This window comes from Physeter macrocephalus, chromosome 21 (assembly GCF_002837175.3).
Source record: "Physeter macrocephalus isolate SW-GA chromosome 21, ASM283717v5, whole genome shotgun sequence".
Classification (NCBI taxonomy): Eukaryota; Metazoa; Chordata; class Mammalia; order Artiodactyla; family Physeteridae; genus Physeter; species Physeter macrocephalus.
The window spans coordinates 110130359-110148245 of NC_041234.1; the positions used below are offsets into that span (position 1 = coordinate 110130359).

The following is a 17887-nucleotide window of genomic DNA, read 5'->3' on the forward strand; positions in this document are numbered from 1 at the left end:
AAGGAATATTTTTTTCCTATGGAAAACTCATTCCTAAACTGTGTCAGTATTTTAAACATCAAAAGTACTTCCACCGAAACACACACAGATAGCATCATTTCCTTACAGCTAGTTAAGATGATCTTTTTTTTGGTTTGGTTTGGTTTCCATTTTCTATTCTTTTTTTAAATTCCTCACATTTTAGACGTATATAGGAGAAAAACCTCAGATAGGTTATCTTGTAAACACACTCTTTGCAATCCGAGGCACTGATAAAACATTAAAAATTTTCGGTGTGATTTTTCTGAATTCTCTCTCATATAAAATCATTTTCTCTATGGAAGGAGTTGGAGGCTAATTGAATTAGAATTTTTCCCGTTCAGTTGTTTTATTTAAATGTGTTAAGGGCAACAGTGAAAAATATTGATTAAGTCTACCATTATTTCTCAGAAAGAACATATTCCCACACAGTTGTCTGGCTCTGTCTATTATAATAATTTGGTGCAATGGTTTAAAAAGTAGTGGGGTGATAATAATTAGGGTGTGCGACACAGAAATTTCAATGCTGGATTCAACATTTCACCATGCAGGGCAGGAAAATTGCCGACCGGGGCTAGTCAGCTCTAAGTACTAATTAACTAATTAATCAGGTGCTGAAACCAAATGAATGGAGGATACCAGCCAGGCAACTCAAGCCCAAGCAGAGGGTTGTGCTCTTTCAAAGACAGTGCAGTCTTTCTTCTTGGTTTTTAACCCAATCAAAAATGAGGGGAGAAAATAGGATATGGTGTCCTACTGTCGGTCATTTCGGTCCAAGTTTTTCACTTAGAGAAGATAAAATAAAAACATGTGCCTCTGATAATAACTGTGAGGCACCGTGTACAGGGCAATCTTAAAGCTCTAGGAAACCCGCTATCTCCTTGGCCATGAACTGTTTCGGGGCTGGTATATGTGGGTGTGTGTAGGGTGGTGGGGGGAGAAGGCTCTGCCTTCTTGGGAGTTTTCTTCTACAATATTTTTTTAACATAGGAGAATGAGAAACGTATTCCTCCTTTTTGGGCTGATCTTAGGTCTTTTGCCTCATCCCTCGTTTATGTAAATGAGAAGAGTCCAATTACACATATGGAAAAAGGGTTTAATGAATCGTGAAAAAGCCCGGTTTGCAGAGAAAGGGCACAATCCCCTCTTCTTCTTCTTCTTCTTCTCTTTTATATTTAACTTAGAAACATGTATTTCTTTTAAGAAAGATGAAGCTTAATGATTATATCATTTTTATATACTAAGTTTCATACTTGGGAATTATTAAGCATATTTTGCTAGAAGATTTAGCTTCCTTTATCTTTGGAAGGCTTTCTGGAGACTTAGCAAATATTCTACAACAAAAATTGCAAAACTTTTTTTCTAAAATTAAAAAAATTATTACGTTGGTTCCTCCCATTTTTGATGTTATTCTTAGCTCAGTGATTTTTCTTAACACAGTTTGATCTGGAATTGTCTGCAATGAAAAAAGGACTGCATCATTACAAGGGGTTGTTACTGAACCCAAGGAAAAGACTTCAGTATCACATACAGTTTTAGCTCAGTTTTGGTATTCTTATGGTGTTTTAAGTAGCTAGAATTTTTGGAGTGTTGTAAATTAGGTAAACTTTTTTTTTTTTTTTTTTTTTCCTAAAAGGCACTGAATTTTACACTGGAGCAGAAAATCCCGCGTTTGGGATTTCATTTTCCTGTTTTCTTTCCTCTTCTTCATCCTGGAATTTTCAGTAATTGAAAGTAAACCACAAATAAAACTCCCCAACCCATTTTTTTAAATGACAAAAAACCTTGAAAGAATATGAGGGGAAAAAAAAAATCAATGCCATTTCTGACCGTAACTCTTAGAATTTGATAAGTATGCAACTAGCCTGGAAGAGGTGCTTTACAGGGACAGCAGTAAAGTTCTAAATCACGACTGGAAGTGCTTTCCGGAGACCTAATCCAACAACCTTGTTGGGCACTTGGGGAAACTGAGGCCCGAAAAGCGGGGGAGGGGGGGCCGGGGGGGAATGCCTGATGTGATTTTTTTTTTCCTTTACAAAATTACTGCTTCGATCCACGGAAAACACTTTTCCTGGGCACCTACTGTGTAGGGGGCATTGCTGGGATTCAGACTGCCTGCCTATTCACGAGGGCCGTGCTCTTTCCACTCTAACCCCCGGCCTTCCCGGATCGGCGCCCTGGATGTGATCGACACCATGAAGTTGCCCCATAATCCTCTCTGGCAACATAGGATGTAAAATTTGATCAGCTCATTGGATGAAGCCGACAAGTCTCAAAAATGTGTGAAAAGGGGGCCAAGCGGTAGGCAGGCGCCGCGTTGAGGCAGCGCTCCAGCCGGCCCCCCTCCGAGTTCCCAGAGCGGCAGCCGCGGCGGAGCGGGGGTTGGGACCGAGCTGCGGGGCCGCGGCGGCGGCGACCGAGCGGCCGCGGCGGCTGCGGGGAGGCCGCAGCGCCGTTGGGGGGCCGTAGGAGCGGACCGCGGGGCCGGAAGGGGGCAGTGAGGCGGCGCCCGCGGCTGCGGAGTTATCTCCGCGCCGTAGCCGGGGGCCGGGCCGGGCCGGGCGGGGCGGGGCGGGGCGGGGCGGGGCGGGGCGTGCACCAGGGCCGCGGGCGGCGCGCGCCGGAACAGTTGGCCTCTGGGCCCCGCCGCCCGCGCTCCCGCCCGCCGGCGCACGCGGAGGAGGTGGAGGCGGAGGCGGCGGCGGCGGCCGTGGCGGCGGCGGCGGTAGCCGAAGGAGGAGGGGAGCTCGGAGCAGGAGGTGAGGTGGAGGTGGAGGAGCAAGAGTAGGCGGAGGAGGAGGCGGCGGTAGCGGAGAGGAGCGGCCAGAAGAAGGAGGATGGAGGAGCAGCCGAAGGAGGGCGAGGCCGAGGGCGAGGAGCACTGGTTCTCTAAGTGGGAGCGCCAGTGCCTGGCCGAGGCTGAGCAGGAAGAGGAGTTGCCCCCCGATATGCAGGAGGAGGCGACCCCTGAGGCGGCGGGGCTCAAGAGCGAGAAGCAGAAGCTGTGGCACCTCTTCCAGATCTCAGCTACCGCGGTGGCCCAGCTCTACAAGGATACGGGGTGCCAACAGCCAGGACTCTCCTTGTGGGACCCCTTCCAGAGTGCGGCCATGGCTGTGACCAGCCTCTACAAAGAGAGCGGGGATGTCCACCAACGAAGTTTTGACCTGGGTGTCCAGGCTGGCCACCATCGTCGCATCAAAGATGTGCTGCAATGGGTGAAAAAGGGCCGGAGCACCATTCTTCGAGAAGATCTGATTAGCTTCCTGTGTGGCAAGGTGCCTCCCGCGCCTCCGCCCCCGCGCACCCCGAGGACGCCCCCGAAGCCACCCGCCGGGGCCCCCAGCCAGGCCGCGGCCACCGAATCCGGCTCGTCGGTGGACGTCGACCTGCAGCCGTTCCACGAGGCCATCGCCCTGCACGGCCTCAGCGGCGCCATGGCCAGCATCAGCGTGCAATCCGGAGCGCCCGGCTCCCCGCCTCAAGCCAGCGGTGTGACCGGCGACGGCCACCGAAGAAGTAGCTTCCTCGAGGACGACTCGAACCCCATCGACTCCGAAGAAGTGGCCCTCCACCTGGACAGTGGGGGGACCCGCAAGCGCACCTCGGCCCAGTGTGGTGATGGCGACACAGACTCCCCAACCCACAAGCGCAACCGAATGATCTAAACTGGTCTGAACCGCCTCGTGGGTTGCCAGCCGCCATATTGCTCGGCCATCAAGTTGCTCGTCAAAAGGGTCCTCGAGACTATCTCTTCCTTCTCTAAGTTAAACAGAGTTCTATCAGTTTGCCACAAAGAAACTTTAAAAGTATTCCAGGAGAGGCATCGTTATAACTCTGACTTTCCCAAAAATATAATACTAGCAGAGAACAAGTATAATGTAGTAGTTAGCAAGACCGTTTAATGCAGAAGTATCCGGTCAAGCAGGAGCCTGGTTTATCTTGTTCACAGTTATATTTCTTAGCATCTGGCACAGTTGCTGGTGCTTAATAAATGTTTGTTGACTGAATAAATGTGACCTTATTTAAAAGTCTTAAAGGGGAAGGACTAACAGGTGTTTGCTTGGTTATAGGATACTTTTATCCTTTATTGTTTGGTTGGTTGTTTGCTTTAACCGTTATTTATTTATTTATTTTTCAAGTTCAATTACATGTTATCAAAATGAAAAACTTGATATTTTTGCGAAATCTGGAGTTTTCCATTTTTGCTCCATTGTACCATGCACCTAATTTCTAGAAAGAAACTGTGCAGGGTGTACATATTAGCCTGTGAGTTTTCTTTTTTAAAATTGTCATTTTGGTGATTATGTGATGGGCTAAAGTGCTGTGATGGTTGGGCAGGTAATACTTGCTATTGAGTCAATTTAATGCTCTTTTTAGGAATATTAAGCCAACAATTGAGAGCCTGAGATCAAAGATGGCATTCCTGGTGGTGGTCCTTTTTCTTAGGGATGTAAAAAGTTCCTTTTTCTGAAGTTAAATCTTTTTGGTGATTTGTGTTTTGAAGTGGAAGCCGAAGTAGAATGAATTTCTGGGTTTTATTTAAGGGGGATAGCATGATATAATTAAAAGAGCATGAGCTTTGATATTAAAAGGATTAACAGTAGAATCCTAGCCCCACAGATTCACTGCATGATTTTGGGCAAATCACTTAATGTCTATTGACCTCAGTTTTCCATCTGTAAAATGGAACTATGTGTCTCCTAAGGTCGTTGTGAGGGTAAGCTGAAGTCCATATTTTAAGTACCTAGCACAGTGCTTGGCACCTAAAGCATTAATGTTCTCCCTTCTCTATAAATAAAAATCAGTAAAACATTAAAATCCACTACATTTTAGAAAAAGCAGAAAAATAGATCAACTTAGAAATCAGTAGAATCTCTGGGTTTGAGCTGGAAACTATTGTTATATAGTTGAAACTTGCCTGAATATCCCAGATCTTGTATTAATTATAAGTGTGTTTTAGCTCATGAGTTCTCAGGATCATCCCTCAGGATGTTAGGGCAGACATGTAGTTCCTAAAATTGCCTGAGGGATGCACCTCGCAGCTGGAGTAGTGAAAGATCTACGTCCTCTGGCCTGAAAGAATATGAGAAGCGGGGTAAGGGGAAAGGGTTTGGAAGTGCAAGTCCTAGGGACACCTAAAAGGCAAAAGTGCTTCTGAATAGGGGTAAGGAGGAGTAGAGGTGATGAAAGGGGTAGACTGGGTGGGGTGGGGGGTGGGGGGTGGAGGAGGTGAAACTGAGGTTATGGAAGGGGTGGGGGGAAGTTAGAACGTGCAAATTTCCCCCGGCTCTCCCTAAACCAGTGCATAAAATAGCAATGGTATAAATAGATGAGTAATACCTTGCCCTTAGGTTCACATCAAAGAGTTGTTTCTGTTTTATTAGTGTGACCTTTGCAATAGATTTGTAATTGACTAGTGCATTGAAATAATACAACGAAGTGAATTCCCTAATAGAATAAAAAGTTGCTATTGAGGCACTGCACAAGTAGGTACTGAGGCACCATGCTAGGCCCCAAGAAGGAATGCTAACAAAACAAAAACAGTCCTTATGCTCACAGAGCACATCCTGGCTTGGAAGATAAATTAATGTAGTCCAGAAAGCACTTCTAATAGTATGCAAAGCACCGAAAGGCTATGCAGAGGATTTCAGGCCAGAGGCCTTCCTCACCAAGAGGGTCACAGCTTCTGGAGGAGGTGGCATTTGAACTGGTGCCCAGAAAAATAGGAAGGGAGGGCACAGGGGATACTAGCAGGGGAAGGATATCTAACAAAGTTTGAAAAGGAGGAAAACCGTAAACTGGGTTCAGGGGGTCACAGGTGCTGGGTAGGGGGAGGCAGGGGAGGTAGGGGCCAAAGTACAGGGGGGGTCTCAAATGCCTGGCTCAGTACTTTAGATTCTGTCCTGGGGAAGTGGGGGTGACACCACCCAATCTGTGCTGTAGGAAAATTGGTCTGGCAGGATGCCTGGTTGTCCAGCGCTGACACACTGGAGCAGGGGATAACCAGGGTATCCCTGTTGGACGCTCTTTACTGGCGATGTTGCCATTTGGTTAACCAGGATTGTGGCGATATTTAACTTGACAGGGCTTTCTTTGGGAAGCCTTTGCTCACTTAGACCCTCCCACACTTCAAACCATACCAGGTGGGAAGCACCTTCAGTGTGTGTTCTGCACTGCTTCTAGGCTGCAGAATCTCTTGGGGGCTAGTCTTGAAGTAACAAAATAGCCATGCCTTTTATCATTCTTCTGCTTGTCTTTGAGAGCCCTCCAGGGAATCACTGGGGCATTCGGGCTGCAAGACTGAGCCACCGCAGCAATTTTAACAGGTAGGTATAGAGAGTTGTAGGAGGGCATGTCAGTATGAGGGCAGGGACCTCATTTGTCTTGTTTCTTTTTGTAATCCCCAGAGCCTAACAGTGCCTGATCCACGGGCACACAATAAATATTTATTTAGTGAGTGGATGAGTAAGCCCTCATCCAGACCCAGTTATAGCTATTCTCCCTTTCTCTGTTTTACCTACTGCCCAGGAAAGGCACCTGAAGCCCATGCTCTAATTTCTAGATGATTCTACCCTGTGTGGGTTTTCCTATTAGATTCAGCATTTTGCAAAGTGTGGTCAGTCCCATGACCGCCTCCCTTGAGAATCCCCTGAATTGCTTATGAAGCTGGCAGCTTCAGAAGCGCCCTCCAGGTGAATTACAATCTCAGTGGAAGGGTCCCAGAAGTGACCTCTTATCTGGAGGAGGCCTTGGTGATCATGGTGCACAGTGAAGTCTGAAGCTCCAGTGACCCCATTGTGAGATTCGTCATTGATTCAAGGGGCTCATTTTAGTATATGTGCTGCTGAAGCGAGCCCTAAGGGGCTCCTTTTAAATTGATCGTTGCTGGTGAACTTTCTGTGCAGGCTTAAAATGAATCTCCCCATTTGTACATATTATCTTTATCATGACTTTGCATATTTCATACATTTTTCTAATAGGAGCACAGTTGAGAAGACTGAGGAAAAACGATATTAAGTTACTTATTTTTGGGCTTCCCTGGTGGCGCAGTGGTTGAGAGCCCACCTGCCGATGCAGAGCACACGGGTTCGTGCCCCGGTCCGGGAGGATCCCACGTGCCGCGGAGCGGCTGGGCCCGTGAGCCACGGCCGCGGAGCCTTCGCGTCCGGAGCCTGTGCTCCGCAACGGGAGAGGCCGCGACAGTGAGAGGCCCGCGTACCGCAAAAAAAAAAAAAAAAAAAAAAAGTTACTTATTTTGGTCCTAATGGTGATCCAGTCTTCTCAATATATACCTTCTTATTTTATTTTCATTTTTGAATATTAAATATGTTTAATAATACCTATTCAATAAAAAATTTTAAAACCTTTTAAAAATTAGCGTTGGTTCCCTGAAACTTCTAATATGGAGCTGCCCAGTGGTTCCTCTGGAGCCTGACCCAGACCCTCTGAATCAGTTCCCACCTCTTTCCTTCCCCGGACCATCCAGTGTGTCACCAAGCCCTGTTGATCCCACAGCCCTCACGTGTCCTTAACCCACTGTGTGACCTCTTTGATGGTGACATCACTTCATTATTTGTGAAGTGAAAGGTTGAACTAGATCAGGGATTCCCCGTTGGGATAGGAGCAAATCAGAATCATTTCCACTGGGGGCGGAGTCCTGGGGCCAGCAGGTAAGTGATCCCATAGGCGTACCGCAAAAAAAAAAAAAAAAAAAAAAAAAGTTACTTATTTTGGTCCTTTCATAGGAGGCTGAGAGAAGGCTCTGACTTCCTCACCACTAGCTGAGTATTTTATCCATTAGACCCTTGCTTCCTAATCAAAATTACGAACTGAGAGTCAGGAAACATTGCACTTAGATCACTTTGCCTTTTGTGCAATGACGATGGAGTAGAGGTCAGGGGAGGATTGGTTGGTAATCAGCCTGGGGCTTTGAGGAGGTTTACTGACCTCTTCCAGTAGCATATGCTTGGTGGGATCCTTCCCAAATTTAGAACCAAGCGGGACCTTAAAGATCATCTAGGGCAGGGTTAACTATTCAGTTTACAAATGGGGCAACTGACCTCACTAGGGAGAGCCACAGTGACTTATTGGTAAGACTGCTGCCCCCTACCAGGTTCCAGTCCGTTGTTCACTTCCCTGGACCTCCCTTAGTCATATTGTGTATGGCTGTTTAATTAATATGTTGATGATCAAGTGGAGCTAGGAAACTTGTACTGTTGTGAAGCCTCTCTTTACTCTGTTGTGTGTGTTTGGGGGAAGCTGTTGGAGTTGTGTATTCAGGGAACATGTCACCCCTTCCCACCACCACCGCACTCCAGCCACCAGCAAAACTGGGCCACTTAAAGTTTCCTGAACTTTTGATCATCGCTGGCCTCTGGGCCCTTTTACCTTATTGCTTCCTTGGCCTCTGATGCCCTGCCCTAAACTCCTTTTTGTCTACTTCACTCCAACTCAGCCTTCAAAGCTCACCTCAGACTTTCCTTTTTTTTTTTTTTTTTTTTTTTTTTTTGGATATCTTCCTTGCCCTTCCAAGTTGGGATTAAATGGGCCCTCCCCAAAGTTCCCACTTCGGACTTATCATTGTGTTTGTCAGCTTGTGTCTTTGCCCCACTAGATTGTAAACCACCAAGTTTCATCCCAAGAGGGTCTCTTTCCTAGGAGCTGTGTAAGAATCTCCATTACTGCGTGTGTAGGCTGAAAAGGCATATTCAACATTACACTATACTTTTTTTTTAAATGAAAGAATTATTGTCATAAAATTATATTGTGAGAAGAAAAGCTCAAAACAAAACTTCGAAGGGGCGGTTTTATTCTATCAGGCATTAAATGTGCTTCCCCAAAGAAGCGTAGCATATAGAAAGTTATCAACGTTATTTCTCATTTGTAGATATGATTGTACTGTCTCAGGCTTCAGTGGCGAGCATCCAGGATCCTGGCTTAAGCCTTGACTTTCCCAATAACTGACCTTGAACAAGTCAGCCCTTTTTTTGCTTGATACATGAAATAAAGGAGTTAGTTGTATTAGATGATCTTTAAGGTCTCCACAAGCTCTGGCACTTTCTGATCTGTGATTTAATTCAATAAGCAGTGGTAGTGATAATCTTCTTTCTGTGATATTCTCGTTTAGATTATGTAGTGTCTGACCAGCTGAGTTCTGTGAGCCCCTTGAAATCAGGACTGCTGTGTTGAAACAATTCCAAACCAGGAGACTCACTGGGTGGTAGTGGCATGGCCACTTGTAAGATGGGAATGTATATGCACAGAGCAGCTTACCTTTTTCTCTTTTGGTTCCGTCTTCCTTAGGAGGTCAAGAAGTTCAAAAAAATTTTATTTTTGAATACTTAAGGCATATATTACAGTCAAATGCCTCCTTATTTGGGCACTTTCCTTTCTCAAATATAATAAGTTGATCAGGAGGTTGTTAAACAGAGAGATGCGTTCATAGATTCATTGGACTAAAGGGGGACCTGGAAGGCCACTGACTGCACATGGCCCAACTCTGGCGAGACCTGGGATACAAGCCATCCTGGATCCATGAACTGCTCTCCTCATCTTAAAGATCTTCTAGGAGAGTCCAAAGCCTTCCTCAGGAGCTGCCAAGCAGGTCTTTCAACCCCAGATTCAGTGTACTTGCTCTCCCACCTAACTGCTGACAAGCTGGCTAACCGCCTCAGTGCAATAAGCCTCCTGCCTTTGTCAAAGCGCTCATCTCCAAACCTGGGCTTTGGACGTTTAAACTAACTTTTCTCACCTTTTTCTTGTCTTTTTTTCTTCCTTTCTTCCTTTTTTTGTTTTTGGTCTTGGTTTTTCCAGCCTCTTGGTTGCATATAATACTTTGCGTTTCTATGATTCCTAATACACTGCCCCAAACCAAGATACAGCACATATTATATAGTGTGTCTTACCTTCCCTCTCCTATCCCTAATAGAGACCCTGGCTGCAAGTTTCTCGTTCTTTACATCTTGAAATCCCAGGCTTTCTGGACACTAGTACCCAATTTTATGTTTAAGTGTAAAGATCTTAAATTGGAAGCTTATGGGAAAGTCGGGAGAAATGTTAGATCATTAAGAAAATCATGTGCCAAACCACGTGGGAGCCTCTTAAATACAACTTTGGTGGTCATGACCCTGGCCAGAGGGGGAAGCCTGTGATGTCACCCCTTCCCCGAGTCCCAGTTTCACGGATAGTATCTCTGAATGGAATTGTCTGAGGGAGATTGTTCCTTGTGAAAAGTTCACATGATGGAGTTTGAAGAGCTTGTTTCACTCGGAGCCCAGCAGGACAGAGTGGTTTGGAATGCAGCATTCAGTGTGTTCTGTTTGGCTGAAAGCTGTCGCAGGGAACAAGTACTTAGCAAACAGCATGAACAAGGATTTGAACTAGAAAACGAGAAGGGCCTTGACAACGTTGTATTAGTGGCTTGTCTCCTCAAAAACTGCTCAGTGGTACACAAGGAGGTGATATAGAAGACTAGGAAAATATGTAAATAGATTTGGGTCTCATTCAAAACAACCCAGTGTAAGAGTGTCCTAATATGGGTGAAGTTAGAACAGGGGTTGCCGGATCACTGTGACCATCTCCACTTTACTGTATCGGATCAGATTTTTGCCTCTTTTAAGGCAGTAGTCACAGGCTAAGTCTGTGCCTACATGATGTGCACACAAGCTATTGAAAATGGATCGATCGGTCACCTGCATATAGTCGACGTTGTCACAGTGCCAAATGCCTGGGTTGAATGTTTTTCTCTTTATATTTCACTGAATTAACTGAATAGACCTGTTGATACCGCTTTTGGCTTTTCATGTTTTAAGTGGAATTATGTGCAAATTACAGGGCTATTCTGTCAGTAGTTACGTTCCCCTTGCTTGAAAATCAGTTCTTGCCATTTCTCTCGTTTTTATTGAGGTATGATTGACAAATACAATTGTAAGATGTTTAAAATGTACATGAGGATTTGATGTACGTGTACATTGTGAAAGGATCCCCCCATCTAGTTAGTGAGTTCTTCCTATTTCTTAAAGTCTGTTTTTAATACTCCAACTTCAGGTGCTATCTGTGCCTTATACATGGAGCCCAAATCTTTGTGGATGATAAAATTCAACTCCCGCAGGGACTTCCCTGGTGGCACAGTGGTTAAGAATCTGCCTGCCAATGCAGGGGACACAGGTTTGAGCCCTGCTCCGGGAAGATCCCACGTGCCGCGGAGCAACTAAACCCAGCCCGTGCACCACAACTACTGAAGCCTGTGTGCCTAGGGCCCGTGCTCCGCAATGAGAGAAGCCACCGCAATGAGAAGCCCGCGCACCACAATGAAGAGCAGCCCCCGCTCACCGCAACTAGAGAAAGCCCGCGCGCAGCAACGAAGAACCAACGCAGCCAAAAACAAATAAATTTATAAAAATTCAACTACCACAGGTTTGTGCAGTAGTTGGAGGCTCTGTTATTATGCTGTCCCCAGGGCCCATGCCACAGGGACTCTCCTGCTTTAGGTGAAACATGCGGATAAGAAGGTATTTATCACAATGAAGATTAAGTTTATACCTAATTCTTCCCGGAAGCAGCTAGTGCTCTATCAAGTATCCAGTAGTTGCTATATAAAGGGCCAAGAGAGCACAGTATCCACCCTGAAATCATGTTAATAGACTCAGTGGAGAGCTTTAGGGTTGTGTATGGACATACCCTGGTTCATTGACTTCAGTTTAAAAAGAGATCAAATCCAATTAGACAACCTCTTCCATATTCATTGAAGTCAACAGTCAATTGTTAGGATGCAAGCACTGTGCTACCTCATGCAAAGCATTTGGATTTTATTTTACCTTTTCAGTTTGTTGTGGCATCCTGTCAGCACAAGTTGGTAACTACTGAGGTTTCATTGTTCAGGAACTTCAAGAATGCCTTTTCTTATTTACCTGTAACTGTTGAAAAATTTTATAATTCTCTTCTCTTCTTGGGAGGCGTTTATCTGGAACTCCTACTCCTAGTTTGGATACAGACTCATATTTTGGAGATGAAAATGTAGTCTTGTATTAGTGCTTTGTGTCATAGTTCTTTGGTTTTTGGGGTCCTGTTGGCTTCAAGAGGAGATGGTGGAAATGCTAGTTATTAGCATTTAGGTCGTTTTAAGGATAGATTCTTTTCTGGGGGGGGTCCAATTTTAGTGCTGTCCAGTGGAAATATAATGCAAGCCACATATGTAATTCTAATTTTCTAAGTCACATTTAAAAAAAAGTGAATTAACTTTAATAATATATTTTATTTAACCCAATATATCCAAAATATTTTCATTTTAACATGCAATCAATATAAAGATTACTAATGATATACTTTATATTATTTTTAAAATCTTGTACTAAGTCTTTGAAATCCGGTGTGTGTTTTATATTTACACTGTACCTCAATTCAGTCTCCACACATTTCACGTGCTCAAACAGGCACATGTGGCTAGTGGCTCCTGTATTTGACATTACTGTCCTAGATGGACTTAGGCTCCAGTTGGGATAGAGGCTTGTGATAACTCAAGTACACTGATCTCCCCTGAGGGATTGAACAATACGGCTATACTCAGCTCCATCCGGAATGGGAATCCCTGCTATCAGATCTGAGATCATTGGCCACTTTGCTTCAAGAACAGTGATTATGATTTCTTATGCTATGTACTGATTTTTCTATTTTTCCAAAAATATGCCTACAGTCAGCTGTTACTACATGGACTTGTTCCCTAAATCACAGGATTCAATGAGGGGACGACCTTAAAGCTTGAAGTAGACAGGGCACAGAAAAAAAGGAAATACTTCCCTTAACAGTAAATGCACGATTCTTATTCCCTTTAACAGTCAGCAGTGCTTGTTGAGCAACTATTATGTGTAAGGCAATGTGCTAGATGCTGTGAAGGATATACAGTGATGACCAAGACATGGTTCCTGACTTCAGGAGCTTAGATTATACTCTTGTGAGTAAGGCAGTACACAAGTATATATACACACATGCATGTGCATATACACACACACACAAATTCTAAGATAAATGAAATTTGAATGAGTGCCATTACTGGATGGATACCACTTGTATCTGGGGCACAGACTAGGGAGAAATTAATTCCAATTGAAGAGATTTAGGGACTGGTTATGGAAGAGGTAACTAAACTGGGCCTTAAAAGATCAGTATTTTCAAGTCAGTTAAGATAATGGGTTACTCCCAACATATTCTACAGGATCAAATTTGAGATAGATCCTAACAAAGTTGAAGTTCACTGATCACCTGGGGATTTTCTGCACACATTTTCTGAATGGAGTCAGTCTGGAGTGAAGCTTTTTTTCATTCCCACAACGTGCCCCTTGTCTCTGTGTGCCAGAGACTCCACACAGGCTAAGTTAGCTGCAACCCAGCGTGGCTTTTCTGATGTGACCTGACTGCATTCGTTTCCTTTTCAAGCCAGGGCTCCAAACATAGGCTATTTGATTAAAATTATGTTCTTCAATGGACCTAGAGATGATCATACTAGGTGAAGTCAGACAGAGAAAGACAAATACCATATGATATCACTTATATGTGGAATCGAAAAAATAATACCAATAAACTTATTTACAAAATAGAAACAGACTCACAGACACAGAAAACAAACTTATGGTTATCAAAGGGGAAAGGTGGGGGTTTGGGATTAACAGATACAAACTACTATACATAACATAGATAAGCAACAAGGATTTACTGTATAGCACAGGGAACTATATTCAGTATCTCATAATAATCTATAATGGAAAATAATCTGAAAAAATATAAATAACAGAGTCACTTTGCTGTATACCTGAAACTAACACAGCATTGTAAATCAACTATACTTCAATAAAAAAGTTATGTTTTTTGATGTGAGATTTCCTGTTATGGAGCTACTGATTTTCATTTCCATTGTTGGCTTTGGAAGGGGGAGTAGAGGGCATTTAATTAATTGTTATTGTTAATTATCAACTTTGTCTAGCATTTTATAGTTTACCAGGTGTTTTCGCATGGATGATTATATTCAATTCTCATAGTTTCTTTATGTGACATTATTACAGGTAAGAAAATTGAGGCCCAGAAAGATATGCTGACTTGGCCACAGACTTTTGTCTAGTAAGTGGTGGAGCTGGATTCAACCAAGGTCTTTTGATTTCCTGGCCAGTGTCCTTACCTTGCTCCTACCCTGCTTTTCTTCTTCCCCCAAGTCCTATCCTTCAAGTGCCCAGAGATAAGGCTATGCAAGCTAGCTCTCTGTTAAGCAATTTAATGAACATAGATCCAACCACTAACAATAGATAAATTAGAGAGAGTATTCACATTGTAAAACAATATTCCATTAGTTCAAAAAGTGAGCTCCACTGGAGAGATTAGCATATAATTTCATTTACAAAACAATAATCTTACAACCAACAGCTGAAGAGGACATTTATTAGGCGAAGTAAAATATACATAGCTCTATGGAGCAGGTCATTACTTGACGTTGGCAAGAGTAATTTCTTTATATTAGTTTTCTATTTCCAGAAATGTGTTCTAACCTGAAATCTCTGAATTCAGTGCAGAATTTCAAATTGAAATTCTTTCTTTCTTTTTTCCTGGTAAAACACTCTTTTTCATACTCAAGGAGTTTCACAGGATGGAATGCACTTTATTTTCCAAACCATAAAAGTAAAAACCATTGCTCTGTCCTTAGGAAATTTTGCTCCTAGTTCCTTGTTTTTGTTTTCTATATAGGTCTCAGCTCTTTAATTGGAGGTTCCTAGAGAAGCTAGCTGTGGCTCTTGCATACCAGGTGGAGTGTGTTTCTATGAAATGACACTGGTAGGACTTTGAATCACCATCTTAGTGAGCTAGTTCGGGTTCTGGTGAAACTCCTAGTTCTCTTTTCAGCGGTGTTCTGAAGAATCATCAGCCTTAACAATGGCGTGGAAGAATCAGATCTGACATACAATGCAACCAATTAACAAGAAAACCCTAGAAACAGCAAAACCTACTGGCCTGGGTCACAACCTTATATATTTCATATCTTATTACCCTTTGATATATACATCGAGATGAGGCAAATAAGCAATTTTAATGGGAGAGAAATGAAACTTCCGCTGCATTAACTGTTGACCTATAACATAGCAAGAAATGTTATTCATTTTCTTCCAAACTGCAATGTTAATGTATGGTTTCCATTGGCAAATAAAGATCAGCAGATGACTAAAAAAATTAGGGGAAGAAATGTACTATTAAAATCCTGTATGATTGGATTTCTCTGAATGCAGTGTGGTTATCTAAAAAAAGCCCTCCCCTTAATTGAGTACAATCAAGCATTTTCAAATGATGAAAGGTAGAGTGCTGAGTAAATATTTCTAGGGTGTTTCTATTCTGACACAGAGAGGGTTTGAGTGCTATTTTGACCTATTATTAGTATTCCCCAGCAACATTCATCTCCCAAACTCAGAACTCCTGGAAAGATTTTAACTGAACGTATATTTTTCTGCCCACAAAAAGAAAGCAACATGTTTAACACAGAGGGGACTGTGACTTCGTTAGACTAAATCCTAATAATGTGCCCTATGATAACATGATTCATATCCACGTCAAGTCACGTATTTATTGCTGAAGGAATTCCACATAAACTGAAATTTTTTTTTTTTTTTTTGGCGGTACGCGGGCCTCCCTCTGTTGTGGCCTCTCCCGTTGCGGAGCACAGGCTCCGGACGCGCAGGCTCAGCGGCCACGGCTCACGGGCCCGGCCGCTCCGCGGCACGTGGGGTCCTCCCGGGCCGGGGCACGAACCCGCGTCCCCCGCATCGGCAGGCGGACTCTCAACCACTGCGCCACCAGGGAAGCCCCTAAGCTCTTTTTTAAATCTCTAAATTCTGCCTCTTCTTTGCTTCTGTACTACTGCATGCAATCCACATCACTTATTCTTTGGTCATGTGATTAACAGTCCTTCAGGTTCACAATTGGAGTAAAATGCTACTTTAGAGAAACTTGCCATAGTAACTAAATTTCCATTGAGAAAACAGAACCGTGAAAGGGCAACATTTCCTATGTAGTTTTACCCCCCAGATGCCCTCGGACTATGCGGCACTTGCATATATTAGTGATGCAAATCTGGGAGAAGAACAAGACCAAGATGTTATGACCAAGACACTCGATTTGCATTGGAATGCCTCATGTGAACAGCACATCAGAACTCACGAAGTGGCATTTGGCTTGAACTCTTGGAAGTCATGCCAGTCTACAAAGAATCCAAACGGCAAATGTTGGGATGAGAGTGGTCCATTGTGCTTCTCTAAATGCAACTTGATACTGAATCTGAAGAGATTGGAAAAAAATATGAATTTGATCATTTAACTAAAGTCAGTTCCTTTCTATGGGCACCAATGACCTCATCTATAAAATGAGGGCCTAAAACTTGGGCATAGACCTTCCAACTCTTAACATTCTGTGTTTCCATTTGGATTTTTCTTTAAAGAACTGGATTTAACACTTGCATGTTGGTGGGAAAGGAGAAAGCAACTTCTAAGATGAGGAGGAGCTCTGGGAGAATTAAGGTTCAAAGATAGACTTCACTGCCTTTCCAGTTTTGTCCAGTGCTAGACCTGCTCCCTGTCCTTTTTCTCTCAGGTTAAAGGACTAATAAAGGTGGTGGATTCCGTATGTCACCATGTGTCAGTGGGGTACTACACCAGTAAACGAGAAAAATGAGTATGGGTGTCCCCTGCTTTTCGAAAGTTCGCTTTATGCCACTTCGCTTTTTCGACTTACATTAGTACCTGTTTTTGCTAACCCAAAGAAATCTGAAGAGGATTTTCGCTTTTACGAAAAAAGGCGAAAAGCGAAAATAGCATTTAGCGTTTGTTTTGCAGCAAGCAGTTATAGAGGCAGCGTGCAGTGCACCCCAAGCAGTGAGAGTGTCATGGCCAAGCTTCTTCCCAGGGAACTACACTCAGCATCTCAGCATCCAGCCTCCATAGCTTTGAACTGTGTCTGTGCGCATATCTGTGTTTGGTCTCCATTTATTTTGTGCATCCCCTAGCAAGATGTGTCCTAAGGCAATTGCTTCTTTGTTTTATGCCATTTCGGCTCACACAGGGTTTCATAGGGATGCTCTACTTTCTGATAGCGGGGGAAACCTGTACTGGCTTTTGAACTCCTGGCTCCATCACCGTCTTTCCTTTCTGGCCTCTGGTCATCTCACTGCCATCTTGCAAAGCTGGTACAAGGATCAAATGCACCATCATGTCTCCTAAACACTTTCCATTTGGAGGGCAGGATGCCAGTGACAGGAGGGCAAAGTGAATACTGTTAGTACATTACAGGTTTTATTTATTCAATTTAACCAAAACTTACATAAAACAAAATTTTGCCAGGTACTGTTCTAAAAGTTTTATAAATATTAACTCATTTAATTTTATAACATGGATTATAAATTGGGACCTAGTACTGTCCCCTATTTTACAGAGGAAGAAATTGAGGCACAGAGAGGTTAGCTTCATTGTCTAAGGTCAAACAGCTAGTAATGGCAGAGATTAAAACCTAAAAAGTCTGGTTCCACAGTCCATGCTTTTAACCTCTTTGCACAAGGGATGCTGAGTTGCCTGGTAATTCTGCACGTGCCTCACTCCAAAGGTGCATCAGGTTTTGTGAAGATGGCAGGCCTTAGCAGTTGGACAGGTCCCATGGCCTCCCCAGCTCTCTCGACCTGACTTAGACCTAGATCCCAGGAATGTTACATTTCCCCAATTCTGGGTCCATCATGAGCAAACTCTTTCCACCCTTCACACACTGCGATTATGTGCTCTGTGATCTCTAGGTTTTCCCAAGTTCTCTGACTGTATCTACAGAATAGCAAACATTCCCTTAAGCTTGTTGG

General features: G+C 43.7%; 1 protein-coding gene across 1 annotated transcript; it reads left to right on the forward strand.

The window, feature by feature from the left end:
* Positions 1–2824: 2824 nt before the first annotated feature.
* On the forward strand, positions 2825–4020 carry HAPSTR2 (HUWE1 associated protein modifying stress responses 2). The gene has a single exon (XM_007117921.2). The coding sequence runs from the start codon at positions 2856–2858 to the stop codon at positions 3684–3686; it is 831 nt and encodes a 276-aa protein (XP_007117983.1). The 5' UTR covers positions 2825–2855; the 3' UTR covers positions 3687–4020.
* The last annotated feature ends 13867 nt before the right edge of the window (positions 4021–17887 follow it).

Excerpts from the sequence above, each read along its gene's own strand:
- HAPSTR2 (XM_007117921.2), top strand. The coding sequence starts at position 2,856 with ATGGAGGAGCAGCCGAAGGAGGGCGAGGCCGAGGGCGAGGAGCACTGG.